The following is a 20,414-nucleotide window of genomic DNA, read 5'->3' on the forward strand; positions in this document are numbered from 1 at the left end:
TAATTATTTGTCTTTCTAATTATAACACCAAAAATCACACCATTGAATGCTGCATGAATGTAGCTCGAGTTAGGTTAGATCAATCCTGATCCAGGATCCTGATACTAGGTACAAAGGATCCTGATAGCAAGAAGAATCAAACCTTTAACTATTAGCTTTTAATTAATTAACTTTTGTTACACATTTGCCTTTTAACTCATTTCCTTTCTAATCACTCGAAGCAATTGTTTTCCATTCAAGACATTCTAGCTGTGCGTTCCCCAACAGAGAAGAAAAAATCAACCGTGTTGTTGTGCTTTGACAACATGTTTTGATCGGAATGAATTTTCAACGCGTAAGAACGCAATAAACGCTTCCGTTTGTCCACCGTTTCTTTGTTGCAAACGGCCCGGGAAGTGATTGCCATGAAAATCCAACAGCGCTCATCTCAACTCTTTGTCCTGTCACCAGAGCTAGTCCCGGGAAAACCATGTTCCGAGCGCTCCAACATATTGACAACACAAGCACACTTACATATATAAAGATAAAACGTGTATGTTGCCCTCCCGTGGCGCAACATTTTGCAGCACCAACAGCACGTGCACGTGCACACCAACCAGGAAAAGGAGGAGCCCAGGCCCTAAATTCCGCTCGAATTGCTCTCACCAACCGGGTTTGCCGTGGTTGTTGTTGTCCTAGGTTCTATCGGTCATATAATTATGGACGCTCTTTTATTGTGTTGCCTGCCCCTCTGTGAGGGAGTGCTGCGTCTGGCTGCTGCTGCTGTACCATAAATAGGAAAACACGCCCGAAAATGTTGCTCACCGGCATGCTTCCACTTTGCATGATGGCGGCTGATGGCTCACACCAACCAACACACACACACACACACACACACTCGATAAGCTGCTCAGTGGGATGGCCGCCACCGCCCCACACAAGCCGAAAAGTAAAGCACATTGTGAGCGCATACACATCCACCTCATCACTGTGGAAGCAGGCTCTCCAGTGCTAAAGTGGCAGGATAATCATTGTACATACCGCCCGACCTCCCGACCCGTCAGAACAACAGCCTTGGCCAGAGCGTCCAGAGGAGGGGACGCGTGAAGAAGATCACGAAACATTACCCAGCTTTTCTCGGCATTATTATCGTGTTGTCAGTGTGTGTGTGTGTGTGCGTGTTGTCGGTCAAGAGCAATGGAAAAGCTGTATTGTTACACCTCACCCACTCGCCTGGCCCGGTCGTTGGATTTTTGCGAAAAAGAACATCGCGCGCAACCCGATTGTTGTTTGGGGCGGTCGTACATTTATGGTGAACCGTGTGGCACACTCGTGACACTGTACGTCTGTGTCGTTTCTCACGCACATTTGCCTTTTATGATTTGTGTTCCGTTTATTTTATGGTGCTTGATTCGGACACACACACACAGTTGTCGCACAGGACCAGAAGGTTATGTGGGAAGAGAAGGCAGGCAGGCCGGCTGGAGACCGAAACTCACGTCAACACGTGTTTCACCCATATTTCGATGGCTCTCAATCTCGCCGCTCGTTGTCCCCTGTGTGTGTGTCGCTGTCTCTCTCTCCCTGCTCCCTGTTCACGGTGACACTACTCGAACGCCGCTTTACCGCTGACATGTATTCCCATCATTCATCAAAAAAATGCACCGGATTCTACCCTCGGGGGACTCCGGGCACTCCGGGGGTGCGTTTCATCCATAAATGATTTCTCGACCGACTTTTCGAAAGCTGTGCTACAGCAACAATAGCAACGTAAAAAGCTGATAAGAGCAACCCTACTTCTCTCTCTCTCTCGCCATCAAACAATCCTTCAACAAACTCTCGTGTAGGTACGCGTAGCTTTTCAACAACCAACGCACGATCAAATTCATCAATATTTATGAACACACACCGGGCGGCGGACCCGTTGCGTAATGAATTTTGCAACAATTGTTGCTTTTCTGTCTCGATTTTCACCCCCATCACCTCCATCAGCTCGTGAAAGAATCGCGAACGTACGTACCCCGCTCGTAAAGCGCCACCCAATGCGCTTTCTGTGCGTGTGCACTGTGCTTTTGTTCTCACGCAATAAAATAAAACGCAACTATTGTTTCGTCCACCCATGACACACAGGATGATTACGACCCGAATAAAGGAGACCAGGTCCCAGTGTCATTGGGTGGTCGGTCCAGAAAAAAACCCCAGCTGCATCGCTATTTTATGCACCAGTTTTACGTCGACTTCCGTCCAGTCCAAAGAACTACAGCTTACGGCTTACTATAAAACATAACTTGTTGTTGATCCATTTTGCATTTTTTCTTTTTTTTTTCGTTTCATTTCGTTTCGGTATTTTATTTCCTTGTGGGTATAACTTACAGTACACGGGTCTAGCTGTGTGTACGTGTTTTACAACGATCTCGGGGGCACACTCGACGCTCCGCTCCGTCTCATAAATCATTGCACATGCAAAGCGATGCGATGGAAAGGGGAAAGCGATGGGAAGGACAGGGAACGGAGGTGGTTGAAGGGATGGATGGAAAATGATGAAAAATATACGACTTTCGCATCATGGTTCGCGTAGTACGCTTTTCACACATTACCGGGCGATATGCATGAGCTCGAATCCGATTTTCCGACACGCGGGCAATGATTATCGCATATGACAAGGGGCTGCACATGAACAACGGCGCGGGAGGAATGAAGGTGGGGAAGGTAAAACAAATGACTCACTTGCACACACATACACCCATGCACGAGATTTCTTTGGGTGACTGATTTTCTTTTCTCCCGTGCCCATTATTAATCGCATTCATTTCGATTCGAGCGTGCGCGGGAATTGTATGCTGTACTTTTCTGCATTCTGCTTTTCTTCCAAGCCCAACATGCACACAATCCGTGGCAAACGGAAGCTTAAAACACCTGTCACTGTTGTTGGTGTGTTTTTGTTTTACAATTGATTTCGGTAGCTTAAAACATAAAAAGTTGATGATTTATTCGCAAAGGAAAACACAATGCTCGCTAAATCAATTCCTCCATTCGGTGCGGGAGGTTCGGTATGCTTTGGGAAACATGGTGACAAATGATTTTCTAAAAATGGTTCCTTCATTTTCCCAACCACCCCCACAGTCACAGTAATCGATTTATTTGCAAATGTTCTACGAAACCAGTTCTTCTGAGTGCAGGCGAAAACGTTTCAATGCGAATCTCACAACGAAAGAAAAAAAAATCAAATAAGCGTACCAACATGGCTAATTTTATTAGGCAAAGGTTGAAGAAGCACCTGCCGGAAACAGAGAAAAGGGAGAAAAGAAGGCAAAAAACGTGCCATGATTAATTTCTTCCCAGAAACAACCCAGTTACCACCCCTGGGAGCAGGTGGACTGTGCAAAAAAAAGCATCCAAATGCGTAATACACCATCCCCTCTCCTGCTCGGAGAGTCATGCCGGCAACAATAATAGAAACACACACAGACACACTCGTGACACTGTACCTCTGTGTCGTTTGCCACGCACCCCTTCCGCCTGATCATGCCCTTTTCCCTGATGGACAAATTTTCACGACGAATATTGACGGCGCCCGGCGCACGTACACGTCGAGCGCCACAAATCTAGATTACTGGGCCTCCATCCTCCCGGGCCGGGCCAAGCCGCTTTTACAACAACACCCACCGCACGGGGTGGCATGGCAGCAGCTTCTCCACCTAGGCAACAGTCCGCAAAAAGGGAAGAGTCCGGTTTTTGTCGCAGGCGATGTGCGAAAAGCAATGACCTTTTAGAAAGAGGGCGAAGGATTTCGGTTTACTGTCGCTGCTGTGCAACAGACAACGAACACACACACCAAAAAAAAAGGTTTTAGACACAACGCCAACGTACAAGAAAAGCTGTCGACCGGTGATACGACGCCGAGGTTCATTTTCTCGTTCGACCAAAACACACGGCTCTCCGGAATCTTCGCCCGTGCCCCTCCCCCGGGAGGAGAGTTTGATTCAGTTCGCCCTGGGAGCAGGCAGCCGGACACGGCACAACAAAACAGGCCAACCTCGCCCATCCCACCGGAAGGACACTCCGAGAACACGTGTTTTGAATAAATCAACGTCTTGTTTTTTGCAGGGTGTGGGCTGTGCGCCGTGTTGGTGGCCGGGCAGAGCACAAATATAGAAATGTAAATGTCCCTGCGTCCCTTGCTCGTTCACACGCTAATGTTTCGCAAGGGCAAAAAACACGCGAATGATAGGATAAGAGGAAAGAAAGAGGGAGAGAGATAAAATAAAGAGAAAGAGAGCGAGATACATTTCCTGGCAATGGATGAACAGGTGATTTTTTATCATGAAATAATAAAATAAATTCCACCTTTTATGCTTTCCTCGCAGTGGAGCGCACCGCAAGGTAATAAATGGCTGGCAATGGAGAATATTCACTAAAGCTTTGGGTGATATTTATCCGCTAGTAAAAAGGGGGCCGGGGGACCGGAGTCTTAATGGCTAACAATTTAACTCATTTCTCAACCGAATCAATCAGTACGTCTGTGCTGTGGATGAGGTGTTTCGTCGCTGCGCGTGGCTCAGCTCTCTTTTTCATCGTACGCAAACAAGAGAAGAGCTTTTCATAACCAACCGGTCCAATATTTTATGTATTTGTATTGCACGATTACTGTGCCCTAGTACTACTGCCACTAGCTTCGCCACCATCATACCTTGTCGAACGAATTAATGTCTACATCGGGGCGGCCCAAACGGTTGCGGTGTGCGTTTAATAAACAGTCCTGCCAAAAAAAGAAGAAGGGGAGCAGGTAGGGTGCAGCGGTTCATACCGGGGAGTATCCTTTCCCCTTCCATGCTGCGTGTGCGTACCGAAGTATCGACGTAAATTAGTTTAATGGATTTCTGACAGCCCTCTTTAGGGAGCAGCGATGGAGGGTTTTCGAAAAGGATCAGGTGTATGAGCCCGCCGGGAGGAACCCAGCCCATTAACTATTCATCTCAATTTAGAACAACCGAACCGGGGCGGGCTGGCATGTAATCATTTGCTAGGGCAGATCTGCCAGACGAGACGGGATAATGCGGAGACACACAGTAGAGGCAAAAGGCTTCAGGGACGACCAACGGGTAAACCGGGCGTAAAAAAAGAAACGAGCACAACGGGTGAAAGGGGGTGTAGTAAAATTTAGGATAAGTACGGAAAGCTTTTAACTGTATTTATAGGAAACGGATTTAATCCTCTTCCGCTTCCTCGCTTTGTGGGTACCATTCGTCTTCATCCTTTTCGTTTTGTGGAAGTTAAAGTCATACAGCAGGGAGAAAATCCGATGATTGACTGGCGCAATCGGGAAGCAAACTCATACTAACCACTCTCATTGTCTTTGGGTGCATTAATTTAATCACGTGTTTTTGTGTCTTCCTTTTTCCTTACAGTGCCACCGAGTGTGCGGGCCATTCCACCGACCGGTCAGGTGACGGCACGCAAAGGAGGCGCCGTAACGCTCGAATGTAAAGCGTCCGGTAATCCGGTCCCATCCATCTACTGGACCAAGCGGGTAAGTGTAACTGTGTTGTGCCGTTGCTGTTCTTTCTATCTATTTTTTGTTGTTGTCACAAGCACACACTTCCGTTACCAGCTCTAACACTGCTCTCTGTTTGTGTCTTTGTTCTTCCTCCTCTTCCCAACCCAGACTGGAACGGGCAAATCGGCTGCCAAGATCGGCGAAGGGCCCGTACTGTCGCTCGAGCGCGTCGAACGTCAGCAGGCCGGTGTGTATCAGTGCACCGCGGACAACAATGTCGGCGAACCGGTCACCGTGGACATGCGGCTGGATGTGCTCTGTAAGTATAGGCTCGCGATGGCCACACACACACACACACAAACACACACACGCATAACTTCAAATTATGCGACCTCTTTAGCAAACGGGGCTCACGCTATACGACCTTCTACAATAAATGCCACCGCTAGCAGAGAGAGAGAGAGAGAGAGAGAGAGAGAGAGAGAGAGAGAGAAAGAGAGAGGGAAATCCCTTGCAGCACGCATAAATCAGGCAGCGAACGTTTGCAATGCTCATCGGCGTGTAGGGTTTGTTGCGCTTTTTTTGTTGTTGCTATTAATGTTTCGTTCGCGACTCTCGCCCTTGTCGGGAGCGAAGGTTTAATAACCGCCTTAAGCTGAAATAAAGTATCACATTATTATTTTGGTACGTTTTTTTTTCTTTTAGTTGTTGCCTGGCATGGCTTTCAAGCACTGTTCCACTGTTCCACTCCGTGCTGATGGAAGCGACGGTGCCAGGCGCGATGGGATAGCGATGAGCTTTCCGACAGTACAATGTGCTCGTCCAGCTCGTTCGGTCGGGTTAGTCGCTTTATCCGCCGATGCGGAGCGATGCAAGCGGAAACTAGAGCGTATACATTAAAATATATTACATTACCGGCATGTTTGGTCGCTTCGTTGACCGCTGGTGCAACCATGATGGTAGGGCAGGATGGTTAGTAGGATAGGAAATGAAAACGTTACGATCGGGCATAATTGGATCTTGCGAATGGGGCCATGGTGAAAAGCATCCATCGCTGGTAGCGTGGTATTGCTTGTTAGCTCTACATCAACAGTGACGTTTATCTACATGAAATTAATAAATGGATTTTTTTCATCAGTACACTACATAAAAAAACTCTTTAGTAAACGTTACGATTTGAACTTCTCGGTCGGTCAAGGCCTGCTCAAGGGTTGCTTGGTCCTATGTATGGAGGCACGGTTCATCTGGAGCTTGAACCTATGACGGGCAGGTTGTTAAGTCGTACGAGATGACGACTGTCCCACGAGATCGACCTTACGGCTTGAAATGTTGAATTAGTTGTCAGCTCTTTTTACCATTCAAATATATTTTTATTTGAATATCAAGATTTGACTGTCAACTCGTACAGTGGCTCGTACAGTGGCTTAAGTCTTACCTAATTAATCGCACATACATCGTGAAAATTGATAAGCACATGTCCAAAGAAATAGTCAGCAGCTCGGGTGTGCCACAAGTAGGCAATATTGGCCCGCTTCTCTTCATATTGTTCATCAACGATGTTACCCTCGCTCTACCTCCCGACAGTATCAGTCTGTTTGCCGACGACGCAAACATTTTTGCGCCTATTCACAACACAGGTGATTGTACATTCCTGCAAGACTGCATCGAAATTTTCTGTTCGTGGTGCAAACGTAACGGACTGACTATCTGCATTGAGAAATGCTACTGTGTGTCTTTTAGTCGATGCAGGAGCCCAGTCACTGGTACCTACTTCATGGACGGCACTGCAATTAATCGACAAAATCATGCCAAAGACCTGGGCGTTCTGCTTGACTCTAATTTGAACTTTAAACAGCATATCGATGACGTTGTAGCTAGAGGAAATCAATTACTTGGCGTGGTTATCCGGACAACTAATGAATTCCGCAACCCCATGTGCATCAAAGCTGTCTACAACTGTATCGTTCGTTCGGTTCTGGAATATTCGTGCGTAGTCTGGAATCCTGAGTCGACTCCGATTGGATTCGGATCCGACTCCGGAAGGTAGGTCCAATCAGCATTGACCGGAGTCATCCTCAGTCGGAGTCGTTCGGAATCTGAGTCGTAGTTATCCGGAGTCAGAGGCGAAGTCGTTCGGAGTCGTCCGGAGTCGTTCGGAGTCGTTCGGAGTCGCCCGGAGTCGGAGCCGTCCGGAGTCGTCCGGAGTCGTCTGGAGTCGAACGACTCCGAACAACTCCAGACGACTCCGGACGACTCCGAACGACTCCGACGACTCCGAATGACTCCGAACGACTCCGAACGACTCCGACTCCTGGTGACTCTGGACGACTCCGAAGGACTTCGAACGACTCCGGACGACTCCGAACGACTCCGAACGACTCCGAACGACTCCGGATGACTCCGGGCGACTCCGGGCGACTCCGGACGACTCCGACTCCGGGCGATTCCGGGCGATTCCGGACGACTCCGGACGACTCCGTGCCTTTTCGGACGATTCCAAACGACTCCGGATATTGCAGCGCGGACCTACCTTCTGGAGTCGATTCCGAATTTATCGGAGTCGGATCGGAGTCGACTCCGGATTTTTGCCAACTTTACCCATCACTACTTCACATGATAGATTGAACGTGACGTTAAAACCGTTAAGATCACGAGCTTTGAACGTACCCTGTAAGAAGGAACAGGTTGTCCCCGAAATACGCTATTAATACGGACCTAGATTTCACGGTTTCCAAAATATCACTCATTTTCGTATAAATTTGGTTGGAGTGAGACGTTTTAGCTGCTATTATAACTATTGATATAATTCAACCTAAATATTTTAATTGCCTACCTTCTTAAAAGGCCTATAAAACTCGGTCGCAAGGTAATTTATTCTACATTTTACAATTGATGTGTAAAATCAGCACAATTGACTAAAATCACTGTCAACCCTACAAACCCGCATATCTTCGAATTCGTGTATAAGATGTAACGCGTATTTTGGGAACTACCTGAACATTGAACAGGCAGACGAGTTTTTACAGACAATCTTGTTCAAACATTTTCAACCCGCTACCGTCCTTAAACTTCTCTATCCAATTTCTAATGAAATCTTTTTCATCAAATAAATAATCTCGTCCGTTCAGCTCACACTCATTGAAATCAACAATACGTCAGTTTCTGCGAATGCCAGCCGGAGGAGAATAAATTTGCATTCGCCCGATGCTGAACGCCCAACGTTTGCTGCTTGCCCCGCATTATGCAGAACGCACACAACGCTCATTGCCCGAAGCGACTTTCCGCTTAGTGCGGATGCTGCACTTTGCTAATATGACTTTTCACCTCTTCACTCGCCAATTCCAAACAATCTCAACAAAAACCCCCCTGCCAGCGTGTTCTCATTACGACTGACTGGCTGACTGGCTAAATGTTAAACAAAGCATCGCATGTTTGTGCAAGAACGCCGGCGGGGGCAACCATCAGTCTAATTGAGTTTCGTGCATCGTTGTACGAATGCAGCCGTCATTGCACCGTCCTGAAATGATTGACACATAAACACACACACACACGCACACACCACACGAAAACACTGAAGGGGTTTCAACCGTTTTTCTACCCCATGCATTTAGCAGAATGTGAAAGAATATTTGCGCTTATTAGTTGGAACAGTGAGTCGGGCGGTCTTGCCCGCCATTCGATGCTGTTTCGGTCCCGCTTTCAGCCGGCGTAGGGTAAGCACATGCTCCCCTGGTGCATTTGTTCAAACACTCACTAGAGCACATGCACGCCACGCCAACATTTGTCACGGTTCGCCTGCTTCGACAAACATTCCTTCCGGCAAATGGGAGCGTGTATTTGTGCGCTCCGATCCGATCAAACCCCGGATGCATGTGAACGGGTTGTGTAGCTTCCGATCGGTGGGCCCGGCTCGTCGGTGCCCAAACCACAACGCGCCCCTCATTCGACATGTCTCGCACGGAACGTACGCCGGTGGCTCCTTAAATCAAACAATTTAACGTTTGGCCTGGTCCTTTTGCCACTTGCAGCACACCGTTCCAGCGCCAGTGGGTCACGCTTGGCACGCCTCGGCTCGGCTGTGCCCCTGCGCCCGCGACCGGGGGAGTTACCGAGAATGCGCTAATTAAATTTACCACATCGATACGATACGATAGCTCCCGTAGCCGGACGGATTCCACGGGCCACGGTAGGCACTGATCGGATTAGACAATCGACTCGCGACAATCGCGGTGGCACAGGAGTATAAAATATTCAGCACCAAATTGCGAAACTCAGCGCGGCACTGTGCGGGCAGTGCGCGCGTCCAGTTTGGTGTGCATTTCCCGTCCCAGTCGACCCTTGCTCATGCTCCTTTTCCAGGTGCAAGCTCAAACCGTTTCAGTTCAGCCCTATGTGCGTGTGTGTGAGATTTAATTTTTCATCCATTCCTTCCGCTCACTGCCCTGTGCCCTGTACGGTGCTCTCCATCGCGCTTCCGGCCCGGGTTGGCATGATTGGCTGTGGCATCGCGGGGCCCACGCGGATGCATATCATTTATTTATCTGGATCTGGACGGTGGCAGCGGCCGGCTGCGGTGACCAGCGTCGAAACCACTCGGCCGCAGTCTCGTTTGCGCCGGAACCTCCCCGTGGAGCCTCGGGTTCGGGTGAAATCTGGTCGTTTCGCGCGAAAATCGTTGGCAAAATAATCAGCTCCACCACACTCTCCCCACCCGCCACGTGCCAATCCCTTCAGCGATAATGAACCCACCCTGAGTGGCTGCCCGGTAGGAAGCGGAGGTTGTATGTGGCTGGGTAAGGGATTTCGCGAATCTCAACGGGATGCACACGCAAACACTCACACACATATGGTTACAAACAATACACAATTGCGCGTATGGCCAGTCGCTGGACAATTTGTCCCGAGGGTACACTTTTCCGAATTGCGCATCTCAAGCGATAAGGGAGGGCGAGGGTGTGTGCGGGGATTGTTTCACAACATTTCATCGCAATTGATGGCTTCGGTGTGCTTGAGGGTGAATCAATCAGAAACAGCCAAAGAAGCAATCGCTAGCAAACAATTTGCATTCCGTATTGTGATTTTGGGAAAAAACACAGTAATTTAACTAACTGGGTCCACGGTTAACGGTTTTACCTTTCTTACACACGGTAAAAATGGATTAAAGACCAGCGACTGTGATCAATGTTGGGGTTTCTTTTTTTGTTATGGAATTAAAAATGATACCGTTGCTGTGGTCGGCTTGTGCAGATTTTCAGCAGTCAGAACACATATATTTTAGTAAACGATGTAAAATAACTTTCGTTTTATTTTGAACGATATTTTCCTTTTTCCATGGTCTTACAGATCTGTTGACTATTTAAGGCAATCAGTGCTAAAAATACATATAAAGAATCTGTAAAGAGAGCTATTGTCAAATGTTTTGTTTTCTTTAGCGTGTATAATAATCTTCTTTTAGATCGAAAATTATCAAATACACGTCGTTACACACGGGTAGAAACTTTTGTATTACTCCTGAGAAATTAAAACTAAACTAAATCAAAGCTAAAGCTTAGAAAATAGCAAAATAAAATGAAGGTAAACCGATGACCTTCCATTCGCTTGTACTAGAAGCACGAAAAAACTGAGCTGAATGAAAGACATGGACTAATTTGTTTTTATATTTGATAGAATTTAAAATAAACCTTGTTTTCTTACATATTTAATAGCTCATCAGGGGGGAGGGTCGCTGTGTACGCTAAAATACGGAACATATTTATTTAGAACATATGTTAATATTTTAAAAATATGAAAAACGCGTTGTTTTTATTTTATTTTTAATTTTCCCTAATGTTATTTAGAAGCAATCAACTCTGGTTTCAAAATTTAACCGCCCTTTAAACACGTATAATTTTGCACCATTGATATTATTTGTGCCCTTAAAACATTATTATATGATCTGAATTCATACAGAAATACAAACGAAATAACAAAAAAAAAAAAACAATTAAATCTCACGTTTTGTGTAGCCTTCCCGTCGTACTCGATACTCTTTGTGTTGTTATTTAACCTTCGAGCGGTAGTGACTGTTTACGGTGATTCACTATTAATTCCTACTGCTCTACGGCAATGCTACCGCGTTTCCATTCGCGCCTATGCAACGACGAACTGGTGGTTGATTTAATCGAAATATTTATAAATAAAATCGATTCCATTACTCATAGCCACACGCGAGCGGCCAACCGCTGCGAGCGTATTTAATCATTCGACGTTTAACGTGCCCCTGGTTGACGAATGATGATTTGGTTTTCTACCAGAGTGTGTGTGTGTGCCGCTTTATGATGACGCCAGCTGGCCACTTACCACACCACCGTTACCGCACAGTTCAGTTTTAAAAGCTGGTGTGGTTTTCCGCTACAGAAAAAAAGCAATTGTGTTGGTGCGCTCGTGAGTGAGTTTGTTTTTTTTTTCTCTTTCGTGTCACTTCTATAAGCCATATTAATCTTTTCGTTCAATTCATCATTTGAACTGCGCAAAGCTGGTGCACAGCTGACGGGAAAGGTACACGGTATAATGATGCATTTAATAAAACATTATTCAACACAATGCATGCGCTGCTGGCTTTTTTTCTCAATGCACCAAACACAGTGGTTTTCGACAGAGCGCTCAACTTCGTTCGACCGGTCGACGAAGTGAAGCGAGCCGAAGTTCGCGGTTACTTCACCAAAATGCCATAAATCCTTTCCCATTTGCTGTGCTCTCTTTCGAGCAAAAGTGGTCCCACTTCACGCACTCCCTCCCTCTTTTCAATCAAATCGATACGTCGACACGTCCATCACTGAAATAGCGCTTGATTAAAATCGGTATGTTTTATTGGGCAGCCAATTCCATCTAGTGTAACCAAAGCGCGCGCGCGCGCACCATTACCCGAAAGCGAGTAGAGAAAACTGATTGATTGATTTTTTACGCTCTTCCTGCCCACCCGGCCCACTTTTTCAACGTGACCACTTGCTAACGTGAATGTGTTTTAACCACCACCTCTCCCCGTTTTCGAACTTCATTCCAGATCCGCCCGACATCAGTGTGGAAAAGTCGTGGATCCATTCGGGCGAGGGATTCGAGGCACAGCTCGAATGTATCGTGCATGCTGATCCGCAACCGACGGTAAGTTTTTTCGTTCCCCCCATCTCTTACGCTACGCTTCTCCAATCGCCATCGTGTTCTAGTGCCGAGTTGATAACAGCAAACCTCGGCCTGTGTGTCCGGTAGCTGTGTGAGGGAAGTGTTTTATTCCGTTTTTTCCCCCCATACTACCTCTCGCCAACGCTTAATGAAATAAGTCACGTAGCATTTATCAAATTAGAATTACGTAGCTGGCCGAACCGAACCTGCTGAGACGAAGCAGCAATGGGCAGCACCGGGCAGCATCATCTGCGCCTTGGAAAAGGTAAAAGCCGAGGGCAACAAGTGAGAGTTTAAATTCGTTACGACCGACTCTACCGGGTTTCGAAAAACGTTCCCACACACTCACACACACGTTGCCCGCTCACGTGCATACTCACGTTCACTGTGCACAGTGGAGAGGTATAAGTGGATGTGAGCATTAATCATCAAAAAGCAGTTCTCCGGCACGAGCCGGCTGCGGCGCTGGTCTTTTGAGGTTGCAGAACAAGATTGAACGCAGCCAATAATCGCACAGACGCGGGAACTGTAAGCGGTGCGAAGGGTTAAGTGTGGCAATATTCATTGAAATTCATCGCACTCCCGGTGCAAAACTCGTTTATCGGTATGTTTCACTTTTCTGGTTCTAGTTTCTTTTTTTTATCGCAAAGTAGGGCCATTCAGCAGCTTCGTTTCGGCTGCTGCTGTCCACATGGAGACGCATGGAGACGCCTGGTCATTCGTGTGTACTGTTGCTCGTTGGTACTGCTTCTTGCCACTTTATTTGGCACACAAACACACACACACACATATATTCTCACTGTTGGACCTTCCTTTTGGCCGCCCTCCTTGCAAACATAAAATTGCCATTTTAGTGGATAAAACAAAATTGCTAACCCATATCCAGCCCAACCGGCCGGTTCAATAGCACATGCACACCGACCATATTACCCGTTACCACCTGGCAACAGTCAGTATCCGTACATCGCGGGCTTGAAGGCGTAAACAATAACAGCAACAAAACTCTGTTCCCAACACAAGCTTTCTTTGGCCACGGCGCTTTCCGGGGGATAAAACTCTTCCCCTGACGATCACGTCACGCGTGGTGACGGGTTGTGACGTGCGCGCATGAATGAAACAGCAAACCGATCATGGACGCTTGTGGAGGTAAGCCCTCCACTGCCCTGCCCCCGCATGAATGAACATGGAAGCACTTTATGCTGATGATGAAAGCAAATGGCAAAACACCTTGTCCTGCTACCAGTCCCGATGGGTGGAGCATTGGTGGAGAAACAAATGGTGTGGTTCCGCTTTGTATTTTTGTCACGAGCTCGGCTGTACAGCAAAAACGAGACCTACTATCGTGGGCCGGTGAGTATCCTTCGTATTTCTATGCTGGCTCACTGGTTCACCATTGACCCTTTCGCACTCGGCCAGCCAGGTGTAATCAAACTAGAGAGCCCACTTGAGGTGGATCAATCGGTCACAGCATGAAATCGGCCAGAGGTTTCGACCAAGGTTCTGGGGCTTTCATGCTCTTCCGCTTTGTGTGTGTGTGTGTGCATGCTTACGTACTACGGTCTTCAGCTTGCGTGTGAAAATAGACTTTCATCGGTTGGCACGGTTCGGTTGCTCTGTCCCATGGCGTGTGAAAACCGGCTACTTTACACCCAGCCGGGATGCTTTTCTTTTGGGCTTACCTTTTGACGATGTACAAACACCCAGACACAAACACAAGTAACGCAGAAAGTAAAGCTTTCAGTAAAGCCGATCGTCTCGTAAAAAACACATTCAGAGGCAAGTTGAAAATCATCATCATTTCTTCTTCGGAAAGGCGCCCGATGGGAGCAGCAAGTGAGTTAGCTGGGTAAGAAAACTTTTGCCAAGAATAATTTAATTTACGAGGAGCTGGGGAATGGGGATCCATTCCCTGTTAACATGTTTGCTCTTTTAGTTTCAGTTTTATTCACAGTTCGCTCCGGATTTGGATCAATTCAGTGCCGCCAATGCTTCTCCTCACTGTTAGAAACGAACGATGTATGTGTGTGTGTGTTTTTTTTTTACTTAAATGATGATCCCCTTTCAGTTGCAATTTCTTCGCTCGAAGGCCCCACTGCACGAAATTTGATTCACTTTTCCTAATCGGAAACTGGACATAGGGCTTCTTGATTTCGTGGAAATCCGATATCCATGAGATCGGGCGCAAGCGTGAGATGAAGCGTGGCTGGGATCAGCAGACATAACATCCACATGCGCCATCCGAAGCCAATCCCATCAGGGTGGACCAGCACAACAGAAAATTGAATTTTAATTTTTACGCTTCATCAGCAAACTTAGACGTCGATGTTGGCAATGCTATTTTGCTTGCTAGAGTGTCGAATTTGCATGTAAACATGAACAGGATCATGCTAGACATATTACATCGAAACACGGATGGGTTGCCATGAAACGATGCGGATTTTGGATTTCAAAAATTCATCCTTTCTGATTCGATAATTTTATACGACTTTCCAACTGAACCGGTCCACTTCACACACTTCATCGAAAACCTGCCCCTGAGGGTTGCATATTTTCCCGTGTTTTCCCCGCTGCTAAAGCAGATGCACCATTTCATCAATTCATTCAAAACAAACACATGCTGCTAGGATTATGTAAATCATTATGAACGCATCCGAATGATTTACGGTGCCTAGATCTGCCTAGATAACTTTGGAAAACGTGGAACCCCTTCTGCCAGAACTCCCACGCCGGGAAGCAACGTCTTGCTGCACCGTGACCCCGTCAGGAACAGATAGCAACACACAAAACAAAAGCTGATTTCGTATGCCATCGATACGAACGAACTTTTCCCGCCAAGCTATCCATCTACAATCCCCAACAACAAAGCGTGCCCACATAAACCTCTAAAAATTGATGATCGATCGTAAAAGTTTTGCGCAAAGGCAAACGCCACACACACACAAATGCGCGCGCCCATTCTTCCCCCTTGGGAAGCTAGGAAGGAAAGGCGAGATACCGCTACACCCAACGCCTGTCTCAGTTTCATCGATCAAATACACCGAACCGGGTAGCCACAGATCTCTTTCAATTCATTTAATGGTGCAACCAAATTTATGATGCTTTTAGTCTGCCCCTTTCTTCCCCTCCCTTCTATGCGTCCGTCGAATCTTCGTTAAACTGCACCCAGTGCTCACCCACCAGTTTGACCCTCTGCGTTTCTCGTATCGGTTCACAGCGATGCAATTTGATTAATGCATGTTTTACCACTTATGCGTGCGTGTTTGTGTGTCTGTGATAGTGGGTAGATTGCGGCTGATAAGTGATCACCATCGTCATCCCACCACCACCACCACCACCATCAACAACGCACTCTTCACTGTCTACATTTTTTTTGCTGAGTGGGTTCAATTTTCTAATTGGTTCTTTGCGTTTTGCAAATTCCCCCTGATGGGCGGCCACGAGTGCGTGCTTGTCATCAATTTCACCCTTGACTGGAGTGCACCTACGGGCCCCGAGAAGGACCACACCGCCCCCAATTTCGGCCCCCTGCCCGGTGGGGCAGATGCGCACTCCAGCACAGCACATGCTCGGGCCGAGTGCACAGTACAACGGTACAAGTGGTGCTTGCCGCCGCAACGTGCATATGCAACAGGAGCGTTCGTCCGCACGACGAAAGCGCATGTAATCATGGGCCCACTTCAGTTACAGTGCGGTGATTGGTGCTACGCTTCGCTCACTGAACAAGGAAAGAGCGGGCAGGGGAATGTACAGATTCACTCCGGCCGTTAGGAAGCATCCCGAAGAAGAGCCATGAACGCGGGCAAAAGTGAACAATATTCATTGTCCTTCTTGGAGAATCTTTTTTTTTGTATAAAACCTACCCCCGTGCGGTTATTTCATCACAGTTTGGAGTGGTTGAAGTGTAATTAAAATTCATAACAGAGTTCCTCCTGTTGGTGCTACTTCAGCTTGAACGATCGGCTACAATTATGCTGCCAGTAATGGAGCAGTTTTTATTTTGCCTTTGCACAAGCCTCTCCCATCTATCGCTTGGACCAAAGCAAGCCCTTCCGAACAAGCGACCCGGCACTGCAAATGTACGCCACCGTCCCAGCGTTCATCGAACGGGGGCAACAAGGTTTTGCTTTGTTTTGATAAATTAATTTCATAATCCTCGATCCAATATCTCCGCCAAGTGTGGTTGATGCGCTTGATAAAGGTCGTCGGGTTCGTGGCTTGGCAGCTGCGTGTCATCGGGCGCGCTAACGCTGCTCATAGTGCTTCTACCGTACACCAAAGTATGCTGTGTTTGTGAGCATCTGTGTACGTGTGTCTGTGTGTGTGTGCTTTCTCCATCATCGCTGTCGGGGTCATTTCCATCTTGCGAGTAGGAAGCCAATTGTCCAGTTCATCATCGGGCAACGATGAAGTGTCGGCCTAGCAGCAGCAGCAGCAGCGCACAAGATGCTCCAATCTCAGATAGGAAGCCGCCGAGGAAGGAAGGAAGCTTTTCGCTTGAACTGCCATCGCCATCGCCAACGAAACGCCTGCGTTGCACCTTCGCTGGGCACTGGGAGCAAACGTGTGGCGCCACGGCATTGCCAGCACTGTGTCATTACAGCTGATGAGTTGCTGATAATGATGTGCGATAGAGAACACGTTTATGAGGCGCTGGCAGGACGGATGCAAACATGTGTTCCGTGTGTTGGTTAAGCTGATGTGCACCGGTATGGCGTGTGTTCGTTGCTACTGCCGCCGACAATACTCGCTAGGGTGTGTGTGTGTGCCTGTTGGTGAAGCGAATATAGCCATTAGCGTGACGGCATTCGCTCAAATTGAACACGAGCGGACGCATCGATGCTTTTGGGCTAAAAGGGGTGGAATTTGGAAGCATGTCCGCGTACTGGGTTTGTGTGGCGTTGAACCAAATAATGAAGTCATTGAAGGCGAGTGCATCCTTTAAAATATATACGCTAATTAAATCACGCAGCTCAGCTGTTTGGATGGAAGATATGTTGTGCTTTTTTCGTTGCTTTCGTCTTCCTTCTGGCATCCTTTTCAAGCATTAGCGTTTGCTCATTACTTCACTCTCGACCATTTATGTGTTAAGCAAAGTAGAAATATTATCAAAACTGTAGCGGACATCAATAATTGCAATGAAAAGGGCATGAGCTTTGTAGAGCAGTATTGAATCCTTCTTTCAGATTTTTTTTATATTTTACAAATTTTATCTTTCCACATTTTTTTTCTGGACTGCATCAAATAAACTAAAGAAAGCAAGCGACACAAAAGACAACACCAATCTTTATCACCATTTGGAATGTGGTTGTCCAATCACCTACCAGTGCCTCTGGAGCAAAAACGGAAGATTGTTGGCTTGCGATCAACATTCCCGCACGCTGTCGTCGTAAAATTTACCACATCGTTTTCCACGCACGATTCGGAATGGGGAAATGGGGTGAGAAAAAAAAATGTCACCGAAATAAACCGCGACAAACGAATGAAAAACCTCAACCCAACCTTCCGGCACCGGTGGTGCCGACATCCATTATCGCTGCAATACCATCAGCAATCGCGTCACCGTTTGGTTCGTTTCGTATCGCCCGCAGCACGGTATTCCACCGCCGGTAGTGGTGCTGCTGCTGCTGTTGACGGGCTCAGATGATTAGGTTCTCGAGGTGGAAACGAAACACTAAATTCAATCGAACAAAAATTACGATAAAAGATCGGGAAAGGAAACAGAAAAGGGCGAATGGCCACCGTGACCGATTCGGGCTATCACCAGCAACAGCCAGAACGGGGTTGGAAGTGGGGTGGAGTGAAAAATAGGAAAAAGTTGCTTCTTTTTTGTCAAATTCCAACCAGTGGTACGAAGAAGCATACAAACATTTCGTTTTTCCCCGAGTTACCCCAAAACGGGGGTGTTCGGAAATAACCAATGGGCAAAGCACACACACACAGCGAGAGGTAAACATCATTTTGTGGGAAGGTTTGTAATAATAAATAAAGAAGAAGAACTCCTCTTCTGATCGCCAATTCCCGCGCCACCAGAACGCGCTCTGTACCGAACGAATCGAATCGGCGAAAGAAGCTGTGAAAAGTGATAAAATTTCAAATCAATAATAATAAAGGAAGCGTTAAGAAGCAAAAAAACATAACCTCCCCCCCGTTCGAACAACTTTACCCGGAACAAGTTGCAGCGCGCGCGCCGATCCTGCAAATTTCCCCCGGGGGCGGAAAAGTTAAAGGAAAACCAGGGACAGTTGCGTGTTTTTTGTCCATCCCTTCTTCTGTCCCTCACCATTCGTTGCCGAACATTTCTAACAGCGACCGACTGAGGTGGTGGAATTCAAAAGAATGGTGATGAAGAGGAAAAGCAACAAAAAAGAGTACTCACACCAGCAACGCGTAAAGAAAAGAACCAAAGATGAAGCTTATTACTGTATCCCGAGCACGTAGAAAATATTAAGGAATTAGTTTGGAATGTTTGAACCGTCTTCCTGGGTTTGTTTTTTGGCCCACACAGACCATGGAGTGTGAGATCGAGGGACAGAGGGTGAGAGAGAGAATGAGAGAGAGAGAGAGAGAGAGAGAAATGGTAGGAAGGCACGAGGCTCAAGGACAATGGAAAGTGCGAAGATAACATGAGATGAAAAATCGACAAAAAAAACCTTCACACACACACACACACACACAATGCCAATCGCACGTTCCATTTGTGTCCGCACACTGCGTTCCGAGGACAATTTTCCCATTTCCACCCCTTTTCTTTTTTTTCTGTCGGTTGGTGTTTTCGCCCCTCCCCGAGCAACAAAATTCCGCATTTTCTTGTGTGCAATTCCACCAACGACGATGCAGAAGTGGAGTCGAGCTTAGAAGGGTGAGGCCGGGTGGCGTTTCTTCACGGGATAAGATTCTGCCGAGTTTATTTTCAAACAAACACGCAACGAGGAAAGAAATAGAGAAAAAAAGAGCGAGAAAGAGAGAGAAAGAGAGGGAGAGAGAAAGTATTGGTTGGAAGATGAAAAATAAAGCATTCCGGGAATGTGTTAAAAAAACCAAGGGACCGAGGGCGCAATTGAAATGTGGTCATTGGGCGTTGCGAAATGGGATGTTGTCAGAAGGGGACGCGGGAAAATGGGACTGGAAGTGAAATTCAATTTTCCCACTCATTGAATTGTGATGTTATTTTTGGTTTATCGCGTGCGCGCAAAACCGTCTGATGTCTCTCTTTTGTGCAGTCGCGCCTGTAGTTGTTGCTGCTTGGTGCTGCTGGATTGTACAGAGAGCAAATGGAGAGCTGAACGCGAACATTGCAAATGATAAATGAGTGCAAAGACTTGTGACATTGCTGTGCTGTGGGGAGGGGGGGGGAAGGTGGATGGAACAAATCCAGTACATCCCCCCATTCGCTGCTGCTGATCGCCTATCACACTTCGCTTCGGAACGCTTTGGTCCTCGGCTGTTCTTGGGTATTTCATTTCACCGTGCACCGGTGGCAAGCGTACCACCCACACCTGCAGGCTGCAACTTTTAATAAAGCGCTGCGCACGCACCCTAATCGAGCCAATATTGTTTTGCTCTGGAGCCCTTTCTCTGCTGCACGTGTGTGTGTGTTCGGGTGTGCGTTCGCTTGTTTAATTTTCATCTCAGCGTACCACGTTGGGGTCCCAACGCGCAAGCAAATTATGCGCTCTGGGTTTAATAAACCTTTCCTCTCGGTATAGTACAGCGCCGCAGTAGAGCTCAACACACAAAGCAACGGAACATGGTCTGCATGTTGTCCAGCAAAAAACAGCCT

General features: G+C 47.2%; 1 protein-coding gene across 3 annotated transcripts in view; it reads left to right on the forward strand.

Annotated features, from left to right (window-relative positions):
- Positions 1–20,414, forward strand: part of LOC120893688 (MAM domain-containing glycosylphosphatidylinositol anchor protein 1) — a 230,951-nt gene that overhangs the window by 192,968 nt on the left and 17,569 nt on the right. For all 3 annotated transcript variants that reach the window (XM_040295713.1, XM_040295712.1, XM_040295714.1), the window contains exons 5-7: positions 5,388–5,509; positions 5,645–5,795; positions 12,519–12,616. In XM_040295713.1, coding sequence (XP_040151647.1) covers positions 5,388–5,509; positions 5,645–5,795; positions 12,519–12,616 — 371 coding nt within the window. The remainder of the gene's footprint in view (positions 1–5,387; positions 5,510–5,644; positions 5,796–12,518; positions 12,617–20,414) is intronic.

This window comes from Anopheles arabiensis, chromosome 2, assembly GCF_016920715.1.
Source record: "Anopheles arabiensis isolate DONGOLA chromosome 2, AaraD3, whole genome shotgun sequence".
In the NCBI taxonomy this organism is placed as follows: Eukaryota; Metazoa; Arthropoda; class Insecta; order Diptera; family Culicidae; genus Anopheles; species Anopheles arabiensis.